Source organism: Callithrix jacchus, chromosome 14, assembly GCF_049354715.1.
Source record: "Callithrix jacchus isolate 240 chromosome 14, calJac240_pri, whole genome shotgun sequence".
Classification (NCBI taxonomy): Eukaryota; Metazoa; Chordata; class Mammalia; order Primates; family Cebidae; genus Callithrix; species Callithrix jacchus.
The window spans coordinates 27442095-27464479 of record NC_133515.1 but is presented as its reverse complement, the minus strand read 5'-3'; the positions used below and the strand labels follow the sequence as shown (position 1 = coordinate 27464479).

The window sequence follows — 22385 nt, the reverse complement described above, 5'->3', positions numbered from 1 at the left end:
GAGGCGGAGTTGCGGTGAGCCGAGATCACGCCATTGCACTCCAGCCTGGGTAACAAGAGCGAAACTCCGTTTCAAAAAAAAAAGAAAGAAATCTGCAACTCAACAACAATAAAAGACAACCCAAATAAAAATAGGCAGAGGGGCTAGGCACAATGGCTTATGCCCATAATCCCAAAACTTTGGGAGGCCAAGGTGGAAGGATCACTTGAGGTCAGGAGTTCAAGACCAGCCTGGGCGACATGGTGAATTGAAAACCCGTCTCTACAAAAAAGTACAAAAATTAGCCAAGTGTGGTAACCATGCCTAGCTAATTTTTTGTACAAGTCTGGTTTCACCATGTTGCCCAGGCTGGTCTCAAACTCCTGATCTCAAGAGATCCTCCCGCCTTGGCCTCCCACAGTGTTTGAATTATGGGTTGAGTCACTGCACCGGACCAAAGGTTAGTTTAATGGGACACGAGTTTTATCTTGACAGACCATGAGACAACTATTGCAGGCAGAAATGCTATATGCATATTTCCATTTCATAACTCAAAATATTAAAAAGACATGTACTGTAAAGATTTAATACAATTAATAATTGGTACTGGCTGGGCTTGGTGGCTTATGCCTATAATCCCAGAACTTTGGGAGGCTGAGGCAGGTGGATTACTTGAGGTCAGGAGTTTGAGACCAACCTGGCCAACAAGCAAAAACCCATCTCTACGAAAAATACAAAAAAATTAGCTGGGTGTAGTGGCTGGCACCTGTAGTCTTAGCAATTTCAGAGGCTGAAGCAGAATTGCTTGAACCTGGGAGGTGGAGGTTGCAGTGAACTGAGATTGCACCATTGCACTCCAGCCTGGGCAACAAGAGCAAAACTCCATCTCAAAAAAAAAAAATTGCACTGATTCATCAAGGACATTTTTGTTGTTGTTGTTGTTGTTGAGACAGAGTTTCGCTCTTGTTACTGAGGCTGGAGTGCAATGGCGCGATCTTGGCTCACCACAACCTCCGCCTCCTGGGTTCAGGCAATTCTCCTGCCTCAGCCTCCCAGGTAGCTGGGATTACAGGCATGCGCCACCATGCCCAGCTAATTTTTTGTATTTTTAGTAGAGACGGGGTTTCACCACGTTGACCAGGATGGTCTCGATCTCTTGACATTGTGATCCACCCGCCTTGGCCTCCCAAAGTGCTGGGATTACAGGCGGGCGCCACCGCGCCCGGCCCAAGGACATTCTTAATAGAAAGTGGCTTTTTTTTTTTTTTTAAGATGGAGTCTCGCACAGTCACCCAGGCTGGAGTGCAATGGCATGATCTCGGCTCACTGCAACCTCTGCTTCCCAGGTTCACTCGATTCTCCTGCCTCAGCCTCTGGAGTAGCTGGGATTATAGGTGCACGCCACCACACCTGGCTAATTTTTTGTATTTTTAGTAAAGACGGGGTTTCACTATGTTGGCCAGACTGGTCTCAAACTCCTGACCTCGTGATCTGCACGCCTCAGCCTCCCAAAGTGCTGGGATTACAGGCATGAGCCACGGCGCCCTGCCGAAAGTGGCATTTTTGAAACTTGCAAGCGCATGGCATTGAGGAATACAATAGCTACTACTGCAATTTGATGTCCCGTCTTTATTCCTGCTTAGTTGCCAGCACTTTCACCCACCATTGGTTTTGCATCATCAGTACAAATGCCAATTGTTAAAAAGGCAAATATCTCAGTATCACTACAATAATGTTGTCTTTGAAGTCCCCAGGATTTCCTAGGCCGCACACTGAGAACTATTGTCCTAAAGGAAAAGAATGGCAGATGTAGGCATAAAAAGGGGATTATTGGTGGGCTAGGCATGTGGTGGCTCATGCCTGTGATCCCAGCACTTTGGGAGGCCAAGGTGGGTGGATCACCCGAGGTCAGGAGTTCCAGACCAGCCTGACCAACATGGTGAAACCTCGTCTCTACTAAACACAAAAAAATAGTGGCTATTCATAGATGCGATCCCACTACTGATCAGCATGGGAGTTTTAACCTGCTCTGTTTCCTACCTGGGCTGGTTCACCCCTCCTTAGGCAACATGGTGGTTCCTCACTCCCGGGAGGTCATTATAATAACGTTGAACTTAGTGCAGATACCCGATGGGCATAGCACACTATGTCCCAAAACTCCTGGGCTCTAGTAATCCTCCTGCCTCAGTCTCCCAAGTAGCTGAGACTACAGACAACTGCCACCATGCCTGGCTTTTTTAAGACAGGGTCTCACTCTGTCACCCAGGCTGAGTGGCATGATCACAGCTCATTGCAGACTTGACATCCTGGGTTCAAGTGATCTACTTGCTTCAGCTTTCTTAGGAGCTGGGACTAGGCATACACTCCCATACCCGGATAATTTATTATACTTTGGAGAGGCAAGTTCTCACTAAATTGCCCAAGCTGGTCTTGAACCCTTGAACACAAGTGATCCTCCCACCTTGGCCTCTCAAAGTGCTGGGATTATAGCATAAGCCATTGCTCCCAGCCTGAGATGGATTTCTTAATCCACTGTCAAACTCTGGCCCAAACGAATTCAGTTTGATTTAGAAAATTTGTATTAACTCTTCTAGGACTGCTCTCAAAATTAATGCTTCCATTAAGTTCAGCATTATGCTCTGTTATGTGCTAAGGACTGAACAAGTTACAGCGAGGGGAAAATGACTAAATTGTTGCCTCTGTCCTCTAGGAGCTAAAGTGTAAGGAAACAGATGATAATAATAAAAGAATTTAGAAATAATAGGATAGTAATAACAGTAATTGAATGTAGAAAGTAATAAATATTAAATGAGTGCTATGGGAGCATTGAGGAAGAAATTAATTACAATAGAGAAATCAGGAAAGTTTTTTTGAGACAGGGTCTCACTGTCTCACTTGGGCTTTGAAGGATGAGTGAAATTTTGAAAGGAGAGAGGGAAATCAAAAGTTCAAAAATTTTTTTAATTTAAAAAAATATTTGGCCGGGCGCAGTGGCTCACGCCTGTAATCCCAGCACTTTGGGAGGCTGAGGCGGGTGAATCACCTGAGGTCAGGAGTTCGAGACCAGCCTGACCAATACGGTGAAACCCTGTCTTTAAAAAAAAAAAAAAAGAAAGAAAAATATTTGGGCTAGGCATGGTGGCTCATGCCTATAATTCCAGCACTTTGGGAGGCCAAGGCAGGTGGATCATCTGAGGTCAGGAGTTTGAGACCAGCTTGGTCAACATGGCGAAACCCCATCTTTACTAAAAATACAAAAATTAGCCAGGCATGGTGGAGCATGCCTGTAATCCTAGCTACTTAGGAGGCTGAGGCAGGAGAATCGCTTGAACCCAGGAGGTGGAGGTTGCACTGAGCTGAGATCATGCCACTGCACTCCAGCCTGGGTCTGGAGTCACAGAGTGAGACTCTTATCTATAAAATAAAATTACATTAAATTAAAATACACTTTGTAGAGATGGGGCTCATTATATTGACCAGGCTCATCTGGAACTCCTGGCCTCATGCATCTTCTTGCCTTAGCCTCCCAAAGTGATGCAATTACAGGTATGAGCCACCTCACACAGCCGGAAATCAAAAGTTCTTAATAGGCTTGGGTAAACTGAGAGTATTCTGTATAAGAAAAACACAGCTAATAAATGAGCTTGCTAACTCAGTACCTCCAGTTTTTCCTTTCAGGACCAATATACAAAGATTTGTGGTATTTAGCATTCTTTATCCATAAAATAGGGCAAACTTTAGGAAAGAAATTTCTCCATGTGTCCAGGCGCTGTGGCTTATGCCCGTAATCCTAGCACTATGGGAGGCCGAGGTGCGTGGATCACCTGAGGTCAGGAGTTCAGGACTAGCTTGGCCATCATGGTGAAACCCCATCTTTAAAAAAGGAAATTTCTCCATGAATCTTTTCCAAAAAAAAAATCATCTTTCTCTGCGCCGTAGAGAAAGAAACCTTCTTTCAGACTTCTTAGTTCAATATCTGAAACATTTACTGAGTTGCCTACATGTATAGGACATATGTCATATACTACAAGGGGTACCAAAGTGAGGACTCGGTACCTGCCTGCCTATTATAGAACTTAGAGTGTTGGAGTGGGTCAAATGTGTATAATAAAGTATGTGAAAGATTCTTTTTTTTTGAGATGGAGTTTCGCTCTTGTTACCCAGGCTGGAGTGCAATGGCGCGATCTTGGCTCACCGAAACCTCCGCCTCCTGGGTTCAGGCAATTCTCCTGCCTCAGCCTCCCAGGTAGCTGGGATTACAGGCACACGCCACCATGCCCAGCCAATTTTTGTCTTTTTATTAGAGACAGGGGTTTCACCATGTTGACCAGGATGGTCTCTTGACCTCGTGATCCACCCACCTTGGCCTCCCAAAGTGCTGGGATTACAGGCTTGAGCCACCGCGCCCGGCTGAGGCTATGTCTTAAATGTGAATAGAATTGTCACAAGCAGTCATGAGTGAAGGCTTTAGGCGAAGACATAGAAGGGGGATAATGTAGGATGTTTGGGAAAGGGACATGTAATTTGGTTGACTGGAAGACTGGGAGGTGAATCTGATGGGAGAGAAGTTTAGCAAAGCAGGTTGAGAACAGTCTTGGAATGCCATGCTAAGAAGTTTGGGCTTTATCCTGGAGGCAGGGTGGAGCATACAATATGTTTCTGGAAGATAGCAATCAACAGAGGAGTTGATGGGAAAAGAAAGGTCAATTTAGGGCTGGACGCAGTGGCTCACGCCTGTAATCCCAGCACTTTGGGAGGCCAAGGAGGGCAGATCATGAGGTCAGGAGTTTGAGACCAGCCTGGCCAACATGGTGAAACCCTGTCTCTACTAAAAATACAAAAATTAACTGGACATGGTGGCATGGGCCTATAATCCCAGCTACTCAGGAGGCTGGCAGGAGAATAGTTTGAACCCAGGAGGCAGAGGTTGCAGTGAGCTGAGATTGTGCCACTATACTCCAGCCTAGTGACGGAGTGAGACTCTGTCTCAAAAAAAAAAAAAAGAGTATGAAACAAGACTTGGTGATAACCTGTTGCATGTGGAGGATGCTTTGTGGTTCCTAGCTTGAGAAATGGATAGAATGAGAGTCCCACCCAGGAAGAGGAACATGGAGATAAAGGGTTTGGTTTGGGGGTTGGAGGTGTCTGTGGACTGTCCAGGGCATTGGAGAGGCAGCATTGGTAGTTGAGGGACAGGCCCAGGCTAGAGATAATAGATTTTTGTCTACAAATGGCTGTTGAAGTGGGAGAGGCACTGCATTCCCCTATAGGGAGACCAGGATTTTCTCAGCCTCAGCACAATTGCCATTTTGGTCCAGATTCTTTCTTGTGGGAGGTTGTCCTTTGCATTGTAGGATATTTTAGCAGCATCCTTGGCCTTGACCCACCAGACACTAATGGCACCCCTACTCCCAGCTGTGACAACCAAAAAATGTCTCCAGACATTGCGAAAGGGCAAAATTACCCCATTGAGAACCACTGCTTCTGAACGGAGTGGTTCTCTTCAGAAGTTGGAAGAAAGATGGCCAAGGGCAGAATCTTTGGGTTCTAGGGGCACATTCAGAAAGGAAAAGGGGGCATTAGGAGACAGGTGGGGTGGCCAGCAGTGTAACAGGCTACAGAGAGGTTTGGAGACAAAAATGAACCTTGGCATTGGTAGAACTTCATGATCCTTCAGTAATCAGGATCAGTTGATCCTGACTGTACTTCCTGAATGTACACTTTCCTTGTTCTCCAGCTTCTTTCCTCTAAGATATAGGAGTAAACTGGCCCCCTGGGCCATAAATCAGAAGACTGGGATATATGCCAAGGGTTATGTACCTGAAAGTTTGCTTGGTTGCTCTTTCAGGTGATAATATTCCCTTTCTCTTATTTTCTCATTCAGTTTTCTCTATTAGTCTCCTTTTTCTTCTCTTTCTTTCTTTCTTTCTTTTTTTTGAGACAAGGTTTTGTTCTTGTTGCCCAGGCTGGAGTGCAATGGCGCAATCTTGACTCACTGCAACCTCTGCCTCCTTGGTTCAACCTCTGCCTCCTCGGTTCAAGCAACCTCTGCCTTCTCCTGCCTCAGCCTCCCAAATGCTGGGATTATAGGAATGTGCCACCACACCCAACTGATTTTTGGTATTTAGTAGAGACAGGGTTTCACCATGTTGACCAGGCTGGTCTTGAACTCTTGACCTCAGGTGATCCAGCAGCCTTGACCTCCCAAAGTGCTGGGATTACAGGCATAAGCCACTGTGCCAGTCTTTTTTTTTTTTTCTTGAGATGGGGCGTGGCTCTGGCTCAGTGACCCAGGTTCGAGTGCAGTGGGGCATGATCTCGGCTCACTGCAGCCTCTGCCTCTCAGGCTCAAGCAATCCTTCTGCCTCAGCCTCCTGAAGTAGCTGGGATTACAGGCATGCGCCACCACGCCTAGCTAATCTTTACATTTTTAGTAGAGATGAGGTTTTGTGGTGGTGGCCAGGCTGGTCTCTAACTCTCAGTCTCAAGTGATCTGCCCGAATCAGCCTCCCAAAGTACTGGGATTACAAACATGAACCACTGCACCTAGCCTATTCTTAATCCCATTTTGCAAAGGACTTGACTTGCCCTAAACTGCACAGCCAGGGGTAGTAGTGTAGAAGAGTAGGAGGTGAGATGTCACCCTAGTTTTTTTTGTTTATTTTTTTGTTTTGAGTCAGAGTCTCCCTCTGTCCCCCAGGCTATAGTGCAGTGGCTTGATCTCGGCTCACTGCAACCTCCACCTCCCAGGTTCAAGCAATTCTCCTGCCTCAGCCTCCTGAGTAGCTGGGACTACAGGTGCCTGTCACCATACCCAGCTAATTTTTTGTATTTTTAGTAGAGACAGGGTTTCACCATGTTAGCCAGGATGGCCTCAATCTCCTGACCTTGTGATCTGTCTGCCTGGGCCTCCCAAAATGCTGGGATTACAGGCGTGAGCCACCTGGCCTGGCCTACCCTAGTCTTTTGCTCACACAGGGAATTGCTAAGAAGTTGGTGCATTATCCTGGAGGCAGGATGGAGCATACTTAAATACCTGTTTTGGGAAGGTAGCAGTCAGCCACAGAGTAGTAGATGAGAAAAGAAAGGTGAGTTTAGAGGAGATCTGAATTGTCCAGGGAAGAGATATGCTGGCAGTATCTAGGAGAAAGGGGCTGGTATGGAATGGAGGAGGTGAATATGAGAGGCATGACCAAGAATAAACCAACATTTGGTGAGGATCCATTGCTTCTTGGCTACAATTCTTACCACCTAGCTGTTTGGCAGTTTTTCCTTACAAAGTCACTTCACTGAATGTATGTGTGTACACACACAGACACACACACACACACACACACATACAGTGAAGTGATTTTTTTTTTTCAATATTTGAGGCTGCAGGCAGTGGCTCATGCCTGTAATCCCAGCAGCACTTTGGGAGGCCAAGATGGGTAGATCACTTGAGGTCAGGATTTCGAGACCAACCTGGCCAACCTGGTGAAACCCCATCTCTACTAAAAATACAAAATTAACCAGGCGTGGTGGCAGGCACCTGTAATCCCAATTCAGGAGGCTGAGGCAGGATAATTGCTTGGAACTGGGAGATGGAGGTTGCAGTGAGCCAAGATTGTGCCACTGCACTCCAGCCTGGACAACAGGGTAAGACTCTGTCTCAAAAAAAAAAAAAAAAAAAAAAAAAAGATGGGCGCTGACCCCTTCGTGAGGGGGATGCGTGCATTTATCAGATCAAAACCAACCCGGTCAGCCCCTCCCCGGCCCCGGCCGGGGCGCGGGCGCTGGCGGCTTAAAGAGAGCCCGCATAGCCAAATCAATTCTAAGCAAAAAGAACACAGCGGGGAGCATCACACTACTGGATTTCAAACTATACTACAAGGCTACAGTAATCAAAACAGCATGGTACTGGTACCAAAACAGAGATATAGACCAATGGAACAAAACAGAGGCACCGGAGGAAACACAACATATCTACAACTATAAAATCTTTGATAAACCTGACAAAAACAAGCAATGGGGAAAGGATTCCCTATTTAACAAATGGTGTTGGGAAAACTGGCTAGCCATGTGCAGAAAGCAGAAACTGGACCCCTTCCTGACACCTTACACTAAAATTAACTCCAGATGGATTAAAGACTTAAACATAAGACCTGGCACGATAAAAACCCTAGAAGGAAATCAAGACAAAACTATCCAGGACATAGGAGTAGGCAAGGACTTCATGAGCAAAACGCCAAAAGCATTGGCAACAAAAGCCAAAATAGACAAATGGGACCTAATCAAACTCCACAGCTTCTGCACGCCAAAAGAAACAGTCACTAGAATGAATCAGCAACCAACAGAATGGGAAAAAATTTTTGCAGTTTGCCCATCTGACAAAGGGCTGATATCCAGAATTTACAAAGAACTCAAACAGATTTACAAGAAAAAAACAAACAAGCCCATTCAAAAGTGGGCAAAGGATATGAACAGACACTTTACGAAAGAAGACATATATGAGGCCAACAATCATATGAAAAAATGCTCATCGTCACTGGTCATCAGAGAGATGCAAATCAAAACCACATTGAGATACCATCTCACGCCAGTTAGAATGGCGATCATTAAAAAATCTGGAGACAACAGTTGCTGGAGAGGATGTGGAGAAAAAGGAACACTTTTACACTGTTGGTGGGAGTGTAAATTAGTCCAACCATTGTGGAAGACAGTGTGGCGATTTCTGAAGGCCTTAGAAATAGAAATTCCATTTGACCCAGCAATCCCATTACTGGGTATATATCCAAAGGACTATAAATCATTCTACTATAAGGACACATGCACACGAATGTTGATTGCAGCACTGTTTACAATAGCAAAGACCTGGAATCAACCCAAATGCCCATTGATGATAGACTGGATTAGGAAAATGTGGCATATATACACCATGGAATATTATGCAGCAATCAGAAATGATGAGTTCGTGTCGTTTGTAGGGACATGGATGAATCTGGAGAACATCATTCTCAGCAAACTGACACAAGAACAGAAAATGAAACACCGCATATTCTCACTCATAGGCGGGTGATGAAAAATTAGAACACATGGACACAGAGAGGGGAGTACTAAACACTGGGGTCTATTGGGGGGAAAAGGGGAGGGCCAGTGGGAGGGGTGGTGGGGAGGGATAGCCTGGGGAGAAATGCCAAATGTGGGTGAAGGGGTGAAAGCAAACAGAACACACTGCCATGTGTGTACCTATGCAACTGTATTGCATGCTCTGCACATGTACCCCAAAACCTAAAATGCAATAAAAAAATAAGAAAAAAATAAAAATAAAAAAAATAAAAAAATAATAAATAATATAAAAGGATCTCTAGATTAACCTGACCAACATGGTGAAACTCATCTCTACTAAAAATACAAAAAAATTAGCTGGCCGTGGTGGCACATGCCTGTAGTCCCAGCTACTATCTATCTATTTATCTATATATATACACACACATACGCATACTATATATATATATACACATACACACACAGTATATATATACACACACTGTACATATATATACACACTATATATATATAGTATGCAGCTGACTGCTACCTCCACCTCCCGGGTTCAAGCGATTCTCCTGCCTCAGCCTTCCTAGTAGCTGAGACTACAGGGGTTTCACCATGTTGACCAGGCTGGTCTTGAACTCCTGACCTCAGGTGACCAAAGTGCCTCCACCTTCCAAAGTGCTGGGATTACAGATATGAGCCACGTGCCCAGCCTATACATACATATATTTGAATACACATATATGGATAGAAGGAATCAATGACACTTATTTCTTTTCTTGTACCCTGCCGATAATACCGTAGAACATAGTTCAGTGCCTTACGGAATGTCTCACCTTGTGCGGTCAAAGTGGTTCTCTGACAAGGATAATATTGTAATGTTTGCACAAGCCAAGGAAAGCCTGCAGAGATTCTTCATGGTGAGGATGAGGATGAACAGGTCACAGGCCCAACTTCGGGCATTTTGAATGCTCCCTGTTGAAGGTTGCTGGGTCTAAGCCCAGAGTGAGCTCCCTCAAGGACACCCAAATATGTCCAAGGCTGGCAGTGTCATACTAGACCCCACTTATACCTCAACTACTGGACCCCTGATTCACATCCTGGGATCCTCCTCCATTTCTTACCTCCCCTCCACATCCTACTCTTGCCTTCTATTTCCTTAGCAGCTATAATTCTAAAAGTAATCATGAAACCAACATTTACTGGGTTTTGTTTTTCAATACAGAAAGAAAAGGCTTTAAAAAAAAATTTTTTTTTTCTTGAAAAAGACAGGGTCAGTCAGGCATGGTTACTCATGCCTGTAATCCCAGCACTTTGGGAGCCCGAAGTGGGCAGATCACCTGAGGTCAGGAGTTTAAGACCAGCCTGGCCAACATGGTGAAACCCTGTTTCTACTAAAAATATAAAAATTAGCTAGCTGGGTGTGGTGGCATGTGCCCATAATCCTAGTTATTTGGGAGGCTGAGGCAGGAGAATCACTTGAATTTGGGAGGCAGAGGTTGCTGTGAGCCAAGATTGTGCCACTGCATTCCGGTCTAGGCAACAAGAGCAAAACTACTTCTAAAAAAAAAAAAGGAAAAAGAAAAAGACTGAGCACCATGTTGCTCAGTCTGGTCTTGAAATCTCGGGCTTGGCTGGGCACAGTGGCTCATTCCTGTAATCCCAGCACTTTGGGAGGCCAAGGTGGGTGGAATACCTGAGGTCAGGAGTTTGAGACCAGCCCAGCCAATATGGTGAAACCTTGTCTCTACTAAAATTACAAAACTTGGCTGGGTATGGTGGCGGACGCCTGTCATCCCAGCTACTTAGGAGGCTAAGGCAGCAGAATTGCTTGGACCTGGAAGGCAGAGGTTGCAGTGAGCCTAGATCATGCCATTGCACTCCAGCCTGGGTGATAGAGCAAGACTCTGTCTCAAGAAGAAAAAAAAAAAAAAGAAATCCCAGGCTCAAGCAATCCTCTCACCTCAGCCTCCCAAAGTGCTGGGATTACAGGTGTGAGCCACCACACCCAACCTACTGGTTTTTTTGAGTGCTACACACAGATGATGAAATAACTGAGGCTTAGAGTTGTTATGCAAGTTTGTCCCAGGTCATGTAAATATTAAGGTATGGATCAGCCACCATGCCCAGCCATAAGCCACATATGTGGCTCTCTTACTTTTAAGAGAAACAGGGCTGGGCACAGTGACTCATGCCTGTGATCCTAACACTTTGGGAGGCAGAGGCAGGAGGATCGCTTGAAACCAGGAATATGAGGTTATAAGGAACTATGATCATGCCACTGCACTCCAGCCTGGGTGACAGTGAGACCCTGTCTCAAAAAAAAAAAAAAAAGGTGAAATTAATTTTACTATTTTTTTATTTAACAATATAGCCAAACATAATTTCACCATATCATCAATACATAAATTATTATTATTATTATTATTATTTGAGGCAGAGTTTCACACTTGTTGCCCAGGCTGAGTGTAATGGCGCCATCTCAGTTCACTGCAACCTCTGCCTCCCAGATTCAAGCGATTCTCTTGTCTCAGTCTACCGAGTAGCTGGGATTACAGGCATGCGCCACCATGCCCAACTAATTTTGTATCTTTTAGTAGAGACAGGGTTTTACCATGTTGGTCAGGCTGGTCTCAAACTCCCGACCTCAGGTGATCCATCTGCCTCAGCTTCCCAGAGTGCTAGGATTACATGTGTGAGCCACCAGGGCTGGCCAAAATTAGTATTATTATTCCTTTTTTTTTCTTTTTAAGATGGGGTTTCACCATAATGGCCAGGCTGGTCTTGAACTCCTGACCTCAGGTGATCCACCCACCTTGGCCTCCCAAAGTGCTAGGATTACAGGCGTGAGCCACCGCACCCGGTCTATTATTATTATTATTATTTTAAGAGATGGAGTCTCACTCTGTTGCCCATGCTAGAGTGTAGTGGGGCAATCCTGGTTCACTGCAACATCTGCCTCTTGGGTTTTAGCAATTCTCCCGCCTCAGCTTCCCGAGTAGCTGGGACTACAGGCATATGCCACTACGCCTGGCTAATTTTTTTTTTTTTTTTTTTAGACACAATTTCGCTCTTGTTACCCAGGCTGGAGTGCAATGGCGCGATCTTGACTCACCTCAACTTCCGCCTCCTGGGTTCAGGCAATTCTCCTGCCTCAGCCTCCTGAGTAGCTGGGATTACAGGCATGCGCCACCATGCCCAGCTAATTTTTTGTATTTTAGTAGAGATGGGGTTTCACCAAGTGGCCCAGGCTGGTCTCAAACTCCTGAGCTCAGGCATTCTACGCACCTTGGCCTCCCAAAGTGCTGGGATTACAGACATAAGCCACTGCGCCTGGCCTCAAAATTATTATTATTATTATTATTATTATCATTATCATTATCAGAGACAGGGTCACCTGTTCTGTCATCCAGGCTGGAGTGCAGTGGCACTATCATAGCTCACTGCAGTCTCATACCCCTGGGCTCAAGTGATCCTCCTGTGCTAGCTTTCCAAGCAGCTAGGACTATGGACATGCTCCACCACGCCTGGCTTTTATTTTATTATAGAGACAGGGTCTTGATATGTTGCCCGGGCTTATATATAATATTATTTGCTGAGTGTGGTGGGTCATGCCTATAACCCCAGCACTTTGGGAAGCTGAGGTAGGAGAATCGCTTGAACTTAGGAGTTTAAGACCAGTTTGGGCAACACAGCAAGACACTATCTCCAAAAAAAAAAAAATTAACTGGGCATGGTGGCCCGTGCCTGTAATCCAAGCTAACTGGGGAGGGTGAGGTGGGAAGATTGCTTGAGCCCAAGAGTTCAAGGCTGCAGTGAGCTTGAACACACTGCACTGCACTGTAGCCTGCATGACAGAGTGGGACCCTGTCTCTAAAAAAAAAAAAAAAAGCTATACGGGTCCAAAATCTATTTAAAACCTTTAACAAGGTATTTGTGTCTGGGTGGGCATGGTGGCTCACACCTGTAATCTCAGTACTCGGGAGTCTGAGGTGGGCAGATCACCTGAGGTCAGGAGTTCGAGACCACCTTGGCTAACATGGTGAGACCCTGTGTCTATTAAAAATACAAAAAATTAGCTGGGCATGGTGGTGTGCTCCTGCAGTCCCAGCTACTGGGGAGGCTGAAGCAGGAGAATCGCTTGAACCTGGGAGGTGGAGGCTGCAGTGAGCCTAGATAGCACCATTGCACTCCAGCCTGGACGACAAGGGAGAAATGTCTCAAAAAAAAAAAAAAAAAAAAAAAAGTATTTGTGTCTGGAGTCTGGATGTGGTGGCTCACACCTATATTCTCAATACTTTGGGAAGCTGAGGAGGGAGGATTACTTGAGAACAGGAGTTTGAGACCAGCCTTGGCAACATTCTAAGGGTGGTAAAGCCCCTATCTCTACAAAAAGTTAAAAAAAAAAAAAAGCCAGACATGGTGGTTTGCACCTGTAGTTCCAGTTACTCGAGAGTCTAAAACAGGAGGATCGCTGAAGCCTGGGAGTTCAAGGCTGCAGTGAGCTGAGTTCATGCCACTGGACTTTAGCCTGGGTGACAGAGGGAGACCATCTCAAGAAAACAAAACAAAATAAACAAACAAAAAAAGTATTTGTTGGGGAAGCTGACATTTCCTCCTTGGAACTGATTTCTTCTGGAATGGGTCAAGAATGTTCGTTCCCTTCTGAATGTCCCTGTTATTGTTCTTCCGTCTTGATAAACACTGTCAAGGAAGAACAGATTTTCTCTGGCCTAGAGCCAGGTTAGTGGAAAAATCCTTTGCCTTGGGCCCCCTGCTGTGGTCCACTGGGCCAGTCCTCTGATCACTGACTGGGATAAATGACCTCCACAGAGTCCCCTGAAGGGAAATGCAGATTTGCTGAACTCTGGAAGGGAAGAAGGGGATTGTTGGTGAGCCATCATTACGGACACTGTGCTAGAGGCATTGCACTGCACATGCTATCTTTTTGCTTCTTTTTTTTTGAGACGGAGTCTTGCTCTTGTTGCACAGGCTGGAGTGCAATGGCACTATCTCGACTCACTGCAACCTCCACCTCCTTGGTTCAAGCGATTCTCCTGCTTCAGCCTCCCGAGTAGCTGGGATTACAGGCTTGTGCCACCATGCCTGGCTAATTTTTGCATTTTTAGTAGATACGGGGTTTCACCATGTTGGCCAGGGTGGCTTCAATCTCCTGACCTCATGATCTGCCCGCCTCGGCCTCCCAAAGTGCTGGGATTACAGGCGTGAGCCACCGCACCCAGACCTCTTTTTGCTTCTTACCAGCACCATCTTAGCTAAGCATCAACACCTGCCAACTCCGCAGAGGTAAAAAGTTTCACTCAGGGGCCTGCAACTAATAACCCAGAGCTTTCTGACATCAGAGCCCAGGATCACAGTATTCCAGACTTCAGGGGTTTTAGTGCTTTCTGCCACCCAAGGACCTGAGAACGAAAGCTGTCCAGCAAGAAATTTTCATAACTGCATTCTATTTCCCTGTGAACTAGGCCTGGCATGGTTGATCTCGGTGTCTAGAAACTGGAGTCAGATATTCAAGATATAAAAAGGAAATCGCTAGTGGGGCGTCATGGCTCCTAGGACTTTGGAGGTTAAGGTGGGAGGATCGCCTGAGCCCAGAAGTTTGAGACCAGCCTGGGCAACACAATGAGACCTCGTCTCTATTAAAAAAAAAAAAAAAGATATGGCTGCTCTTTCTAGATCAGGAGGTCCAGCCTCAGAAAACCTAGGAGGGCTGCTTGATCTTTCTTTTCTAATTCCTGACAAGTTAGAAGACCTTTGGCATCTGAGAGCCCTTTTGCTTTAAGCTTAAGCTCTTGTTTGGGAAGCCACTGGGAGACTGCGAAGAGTGCCCGCCTACCTGGGGAAACCTGAGTTAGGTGTGGCTGGAGCGACTCGAGATGCGAGGTGGGCGGGGGCAGGCTGAAAGTTGGAGCAAGCAGGAAGTGAGCCGAGGGCCACCCTAGGAGGAAGCCGACGAGGCGAATTCACCTGCTGACCGGCCTGAGCTGCTCTGAGATATGGTGAGAGAACCGGGAACGAGGAAAGGGCTGTTTTAAAGAGGGGCCAGAGGGGGCTCGGGACCGGGGGTTAACTGTGATGGGGGAGGAGAGTTGGTGGCAAAGTTAGAGGGCTGGGCCAGTGCTGCCTGTGGCCTCTCCTCTTTGACAACTTGGCTGCAAATAGCTCTGAGCCGTCCTGGGAGGTGTTCCTACTCCTTTTCCCTCCCTCCCTCCCCTGACCTCTGTGCTCGTCACGAGCTGGGCTTCGGTGCTGGTGCCGACGGGGCTCCGAATTCCAGGCAAATAGTTGTTACGCCTTCCTCCTCCAGGGAGCCCCGAGGCGGGTGTTGTGACGCTACAAGGCAGCGCCCCAGCAGTTCCCAGTTCAGATTCCAACCCAGTGGCAGGAGCTGTCTCGGGCCTTTCACTTTATTCCCACACAGAAACACAAGGGATTTGTGTGTCCACGGAGTCCTTCGGGTGTCCTTTCTCCATTAACGTGAAGAAGAGAACTAAGCGTTTATAAAGAACCAGAAATTGGTTCTCTGTGATAATCCAGTTCTGACCCGTGCCACTGGCTTGTTTTTGGAGGTCAAGGAGGGAGGAGCTTAATAGTATTTTTCTCTCCTTGTTCAAACACTTGGTCATGAAGCTTCCCAGATGAGACATCAGCCAGGGAGGACTAGTCCTCCATTTCCCCCAATGCCAAGATGGGTGTTTTTATTTAGCATCTGCATAAGCAGGCAGTTCCTTGGTACCTGCACGTGGTGCCCAGTGGTGGGGAAAGCAGAAGTGTGTGGCTCAACGGTTCCTGGCGCCTTCTGGGGGACTTGGTTGCCTGTTGCTCTGGGTCACAGCAATGGCATTGTAGCCAGAGCAGGGCTCCAGCAGCTGTCTTGGAGGGACAGATAGGTTGGGCTAGGTGAGGATATTTTGCTGGCCAGCACAGACACTTTCTTTTTTTTTTTTGGCTCGAGTCTGGCTCTGTTGCCGAGGCTGGAGTATAATGGCATAATCTTGGCTCGCGGCAACCTCCACCTTTTTGGTTCAAGCGACTCTCCTGTCTCAGCCTCCGAGTAGCTGGGGTTACAGATACCTGCTACTATACCCAGCTATTATATATATGCGTGTGTGTATATATATATATATGTGTGTGTGTGTGTATGTGTATGTGTATATATATATATATATATATATATATATTTTTTTTTTTTTTTTTTTTTTTTTTTGAGACAGAGTTTCACTGTTGTTACCCAGACTGGAATGCAATGGCACGATCTCAGCTCACCGCAACCTCCGCCTTCTGGGTTCACGCAATTCTCCTGCCTCAGCCTTCCGAGTAGCTGGGACTACAGGCACGCACCACCATGCCCAGCTAATTTTTGTAGTTTTAGTAGAGACGGGGTTTCATCTTGTTGACCAGGATGGTCTCGATCTCTTGACCTTGTGAACCACACGCCTTGGCCTCCCAAAGTGCTGGGATTATAGGTGTGAGCCACCACGCCCGGCCTATTTCTTGTATTTTTAGTAGATATGGGGTTTCACCATGTTGGCCAGGCTGGTCTCAAACTCCTGACCTCATGATCCACACGCCCCATCCTCCCAAAGTGCTGGGATTACAGGCCAAGCCACCACACCTAGCACAGACACTTTCAATGAGGATCCAGAGAAATCAGGAAAGGGGGGGTGGCTCCAGGCATTGTAAATAGTGGTGGGCTCTGCCCTGGCGGGGAACACTGTGAGATGCAATGCGGCTCTGCTGTATTCTATGGCCCTCTTTAGGGAGCAAGGAAGCAGTGGGGAGGGATTTAGTGATGTGCTGCTTTTCCTTGTCAGGGGCCCAAAAAGGAGTTTGATCCAGTCTGTTTAGCATCACATCTCACCTTCTGAGGCTTACAAATGCATTTATTTTTTATTACACAATACATGAAAACATTCTCTTTGTAAACATTTCAAGCATTTTACAAAAAGCTAAAGTCTGCCTGAGGCCTTACACTCCCCAGACCTCTGAGGCCAATTCTCCAGTTCCCCCAGCACTTGTTCTAATTAACCCCATGTTGCTGTGCAGGAGGAAGGCAGTGAAGGTGGAGGAAATGATCGCGTAAGGAACCTGCAGAGTGAGGTGGAGGGAGTTAAGAATATCATGACCCAGAATGTGGAGCGGATCCTGGCCCGAGGGGAAAACTTGGAGCATCTCCGCAACAAGACAGAGGATCTGGAAGCCACAGTGAGGACGGGAAACCCACTGGGGGTTGGAGGAAAAGAGGGAGGAAGGGAATTTCTTTTTGGTGGGGCAAAATAAACACGAGGGCCAGAAGTTAGCCATTTCTGTTGCTTTTCACCAGGTTTGGGAGCTGATATGAGCAGTCTCTACTTCTGAATCTGCTCTGATCCACAGATTGTTAGGGATCCCAGGGAATGGATCCCATGACTGGGGCTTGAGGTGGCAGCTCGCCCATAGAGGCATGTTCTGAGACCAATAGCTCAGTCAGCCCCTGCATTCTTAGGATTCTCTCCTGGGAAACTGAATTTCCCTTTGAAGCCTGCCCAAGACAATCATTTGCATCTGACCTTCCCAGGGCAGAAATATTGGCTCTGAGGAAACTCCCCTATGGCCTCTAGCCTTCTCTAGGAGCTATTAGGCAAAGGGTGAGAAATTGCTGGCATCTTGGTAAGTTGGCTTTAAAAACAAGCTGGAAAGAGCAGTAAAATGCTTTGATCCCAGGGTCCCCTGCTAGATGAAGGCTAGAATAATATCTCCCACACATCTTGCTAGACCTCATTCCTCTCTCCAGCCAGGGGCTGAGGCCAGCTGTTTCAGGGAGGAAGTAACTCCAAAGTTGAGCAAAGCCTGGAGCCTCAGGTTCTGTGTTCGGGGAGAGGCCTGCTCTGGCTTTCTGAGTTCTGTGTGAACTCCTGGCCCTTGAGTACTGCTCCCTTGTCTCCCTGGGACTCAGTGCCTGTTTCTGCAGCTTAAACGTAGCTTAATTTGGAGAGCACAGCCTAGGGACTTTTTTTTTTTGAGACGGAGTCTTACTCTGTTGCTGAGGATAGAAGTGAGCTCAGAGGCACAATCTTGGGTGACTGCAACCTTCACCTCCTAGGTTCAAACGATTCTCATGCCTCAGCCTCCTGAGTAGCTGGGATTACAGGTGTGCATCACCACACCTGGCTAATTTTTTGTATTTTTGGTAGAGATGGGGTTTCGCCATGTTCGCAAGGCTGGTCTCAAACTCCTGACCTCAGATGATCTGCCCGCCTTGGCCTCCCAAAGTGCTGGGATTACAGACTTGAGCTACTATGCCCGGCCAAGCTCTAGGAAATTCAGTGTCTCTAACTCGAATTGCTGGGGATGGGAAAGAGTGGGTGGAAGAGGAGGAGTTCCCTTACTTCCAACCCTCTGTCCTGTCCTGGTCCCTCCTTCAGCCTCAGCAAGGAGTCTTGGAGCTGGGAGAGGTGCCCACCTGGAGCCTGCACTCCTCAGTCCCAGAGTCTGCCCTTCCAAGAGCAGACTGTGCTGCCAGTGTTGTACCTTTGGGTGTGAGCAGGTTTCAAGGACCCCTCAGTGTGCATGGCAGTGCAGGGGTAAGAAGAGAAAGGGAACCCCTAGTCGTATCTAGGTAGCGACCTCCCAGGATTTTAAGAATTCTAAATTTCAACCTGGCCTTCCAGATTTTTAGGAAGGTATATTTGTCAAGGTAGGTGGATAGAGCATCTTTTATTTAGTAGTTTGTTACCTCAGCTTACAGTGTCAGTATTATGATGTATGGCTTGAGCAGGGTATGGTGGCATGTGCCTGTAGTCCCAGCACTCAGGAGGCTGAGGAGGCAGGATTGCTTGAGCCCTAGAGATGGAGGCTGCAGTGAGCTGAGATTGTGCTACTGCACTCCAGCCTGGGTGATAGAGTGAGACCCTGTCTCAAAAAACAAACAAACAAACAAAGCTGGGCATGGTGGCTCATGCTTGTAATTCCAGCACTTTGGGAGGCCAAGGCAGGCGGATTGCCTGAGGTCAGGAGTTCAAGACCAGCCTGGCCAACTTGGTGAACCCCTATCTCTACTAAAAATATAAAACTTAGTTGGGCATGGTGGTGCACCCCTGTAATTCCAGCTACTTGGGAGGCTAAGGCAGGATAATTGCTTGAACCTGGAAGGCAGAGGTTGCAATGAGCTGAGATTGCACCACTGCAATCCAGCCTGGGAGGCAGAGTGAAACTGTCTCAAATAAACAAACAGACAGATGTCTAGCCTTGTAGGCCCAGTGTGGTGGCTCATGCCTGTAATTCTAGCACTTTGGGAGGCCCAGGTGGGCAGATTACTTGAGGTCAGGAGTTCGAGACCAGCCTAGCCAACATGGTGAAACCTCATCTGTATTAAAAATACAAAAGTTTGCTGGGTGTGGTGGTGGGTGCCTGTAATCCCAGCTACTCAGGAGGCTGAGTGAGGCAGGAGAATCACTTGAGCCTGGGTGGTGGAGGCTGCAGTGAGCCAAGATCTCGCCACTGTACTCCAGCCTGGGCAACAGAGTGAGACTCCATCTCAAAAAAAAAAAAAAAAGATGTATGGTCTGTGGGCTGCATTTGTATTCTTGCACTCTTGTTTCAGTGGGAGGAGCCACTGGGTCACTCACTCTGCCTTATCCTCAACAGTCTGAGCACTTCAAGACGACATCGCAGAAGGTGGCTCGGAAGTTCTGGTGGAAGAACGTGAAGATGATTGTCCTTATCTGCGTGATTGTTTTCATTATCATCCTCTTCATTGTGCTCTTTGCCACTGGTGCTTTCTCCTAAGTAACAGGGAACCTCTCCCACCTGCCCTTCTCTTCAGGGACAACCCTCCATAAATGAGTGCCAAGAGAGGTCTCCTTTCCTGTCCTCCTCTACAGAGAATGCTGCTCAGTCCTCCTGCCCCTCTTCCCACGGTCCTGCTGCCATGTTGTATGCCCCAGAGGGCACCTTGGTCCCCTGGAAGGAGAGGGAAAAAGAGAGCTGGACTGTGGCTGCATTTCACAGGTCCTTAGAGTGGGTTGGAGAGACCTAGAGGGCCTAGCATGTGGCTGGGAAACTATCAGTGGCCAGTGGGCAATAAAGACCTTTCAGTATCCCTATGTGTGTGAGGAGGCACTTTTTCCCTTCCCATTTTGCCTTTGGCTTTTCTATTTCTTTTCTTCCCGAGGATACCTTCTGGGTGAGGTTCTCCCATTTGAGGTCCAAGTTGTTGGAGGGGCAAAGAGTATATGTTTGGAGAAGAAAGATGGAGCCCCCATGTCTTTCTTTATTCCTCCCTGTTCCATTTATTGTCACAGGTCTCAAAAACAAGAATTTTCTGGGAGTCTTGGCATAAAGAAAATTCAAAACCTTCATAGCATTTTGGGGTGGTAGATGAGATTTTTAAGTGTTCCCGTTGGGTCCTGCCATGACCCTTTAGTACTGTTCTTCTGGAGTTGTTAGCTAAGGCATGAAGCCTACCTGGACAGAGCATTTACAAGCTGGTTGAGGGCCTCCTGCCTCTTCTATCACAGCCATCTCTCTTCAGCAACCCTGTAGTCTAGAGTCAAGGGCTGGAGGAACTGGACTGCTATTCCTTTCCTTGTGCTTCTGCGTGTTCTAGCTGTCTTTTCTCTGTCCCTGTCTTCTGGGACTTAGCAAAGCCTCTGGGTCTCAGCTGTTCTGAGGGGGTGAGCGTCTCTCCTCAGCATCCCATGGTTGGGCACAGTCAGTCAGTCAGTGTCACAGGACAGGGCCAATGGTCCTCTTTCCCATCCGTGCACAATGAGCCTTTCTGTCTCAGACGCCCCTCCTCCCTACCAGGTTCCATCATCACTGTCACTCTTTCCAGTGCCCAGTCTGCCTTGGTTTGCAGGGAGGGTTCTTGCCATATCTGTTCCTGTTTCCTCCACAGGCTTCCAGAATTGGAAACAACCTGTTGTTGGGAGGAAGGGAAAGGGTTGGGATTTAGGATTTGGGACTAGATTAGCAAGTCAGGCTCTGCAAGAATCATGCTCTGTAATTTGGGGAGGGAGGAGGAAAGGTCAGAAAAGACCCTTGTGGTATTTTTATTTTTATTTTTTTGGAGATAGGATCCCATTCTGTTGCCCAGGCTAGAGCACAGTGGTATGATCACGGGTCACTGGGCTTAAGAGATCTTCCTGCTTCAGTCTCCCTTGTAGCTGGGACCACAAGTGTGTGCTACCATGCTTGCTAATTTTTAAAATTTTTGTAGAGACATGGTCTCACTATGTTGCCCAGGCTGGTCTTAAACTCCTAGGCTCAAGTAATCCTACCACCTTGGCCTTCCAAAATGTGGGTATTATAAGTGTGGGCCACTGTGCCCCACCTTGGGGTAATCTCTGCTACAACTATATTAATCCTCTCTCTCCTGGATTCAAGATGCAAGGAACTGAAATGAAGCTTCTGCTTTGGGACCCAGACTGTCCAGGGTAGGAGTGAGGGTCTGTGAAACCCTCTTGGTCTGGGACTTCTGTATTCACAGAAGCTCAGCCCCAGAGAGGGAAATTTTCAACTCTGTTGGTCAAGAGAGCCCTTATTTGAGGGACCGGGCCCAGTGACTCACACCTGTAATCCCAACACTTTGGAAGGCTGAGGCAGAAGAATTGCTTGAGGCCAGGAGTTCGAGACCAGCCTGGTCAACATAGTGAGACCTTGTCTCTCTCTAAAAAAGAGGGGCCTTATTTTGAGATGTCAGTGGCAGCTTGGAGTAGTAGAGAACAGGTAGCTGGGGGTTTCTCGGCAGCAGTGAGAGGAGAGGATAGGTAGATTCCACTCAGGAAGGCTCTGGTAGCAGACACACCAGCCTCCCCCAGCCTCTGACTGAGGAGCAGGCGCATGGCAAGTACATGCTGGCACAAAGCTGCACTTGCTGTCATGGTGAGGAGAGACATACAGAAAGGCTAGAGCTAGTACTTCGCCCATGTCGAGCTGCTTTCTTTTTGAATAGAGGTGAAAGTCACATAACATACTTTATGTTTATTATTTTAAATTACAAATCAGTGACATGTAGTGTATTCAGAATGTTGTGCAACCACCACTTGTCTTTAGTTTCAAAAGTTTTAGCGGGGCCTGTTTTTGGGGTGAGAGGCACTCACCAAGGTAGCCAAGACCCTGCCTGGCTTGTTTATGGCATCTCCAGGACCTAGCTGGTGCCTGACCGTGGCACTGGTAGGGTGCTTGTTGAGTGAATGAATGATGCCTCTTCAGCAAAACCCGACTTAGAAGACTCCAGGGCTCACTCCACTGTGCCCATTTCACAGATCGGGCCCTGAGGTGTGCCCGTTCACCAGACTGAGGTGTCATCCGAGGTCAGGCGCCCGCGGCCAGGGAGGAGGCGCCTCTACGGACCCGGGTCACTGCGG

The 22385-nt window shown here is 47.2% G+C and overlaps 1 protein-coding gene across 1 annotated transcript; it reads left to right on the top strand.

The window, feature by feature from the left end:
• Positions 1 to 14971: 14971 nt before the first annotated feature.
• VAMP8 (vesicle associated membrane protein 8) lies at positions 14972 to 20120 on the top strand. The gene is made up of 3 exons (XM_008980406.4): positions 14972 to 15035; positions 17083 to 17241; positions 19663 to 20120. Exons 1-3 carry the CDS (start codon positions 15033 to 15035, stop codon positions 19801 to 19803), a joined length of 303 nt encoding a protein of 100 aa, XP_008978654.1. The 5' UTR covers positions 14972 to 15032; the 3' UTR covers positions 19804 to 20120.
• The last annotated feature ends 2265 nt before the right edge of the window (positions 20121 to 22385 follow it).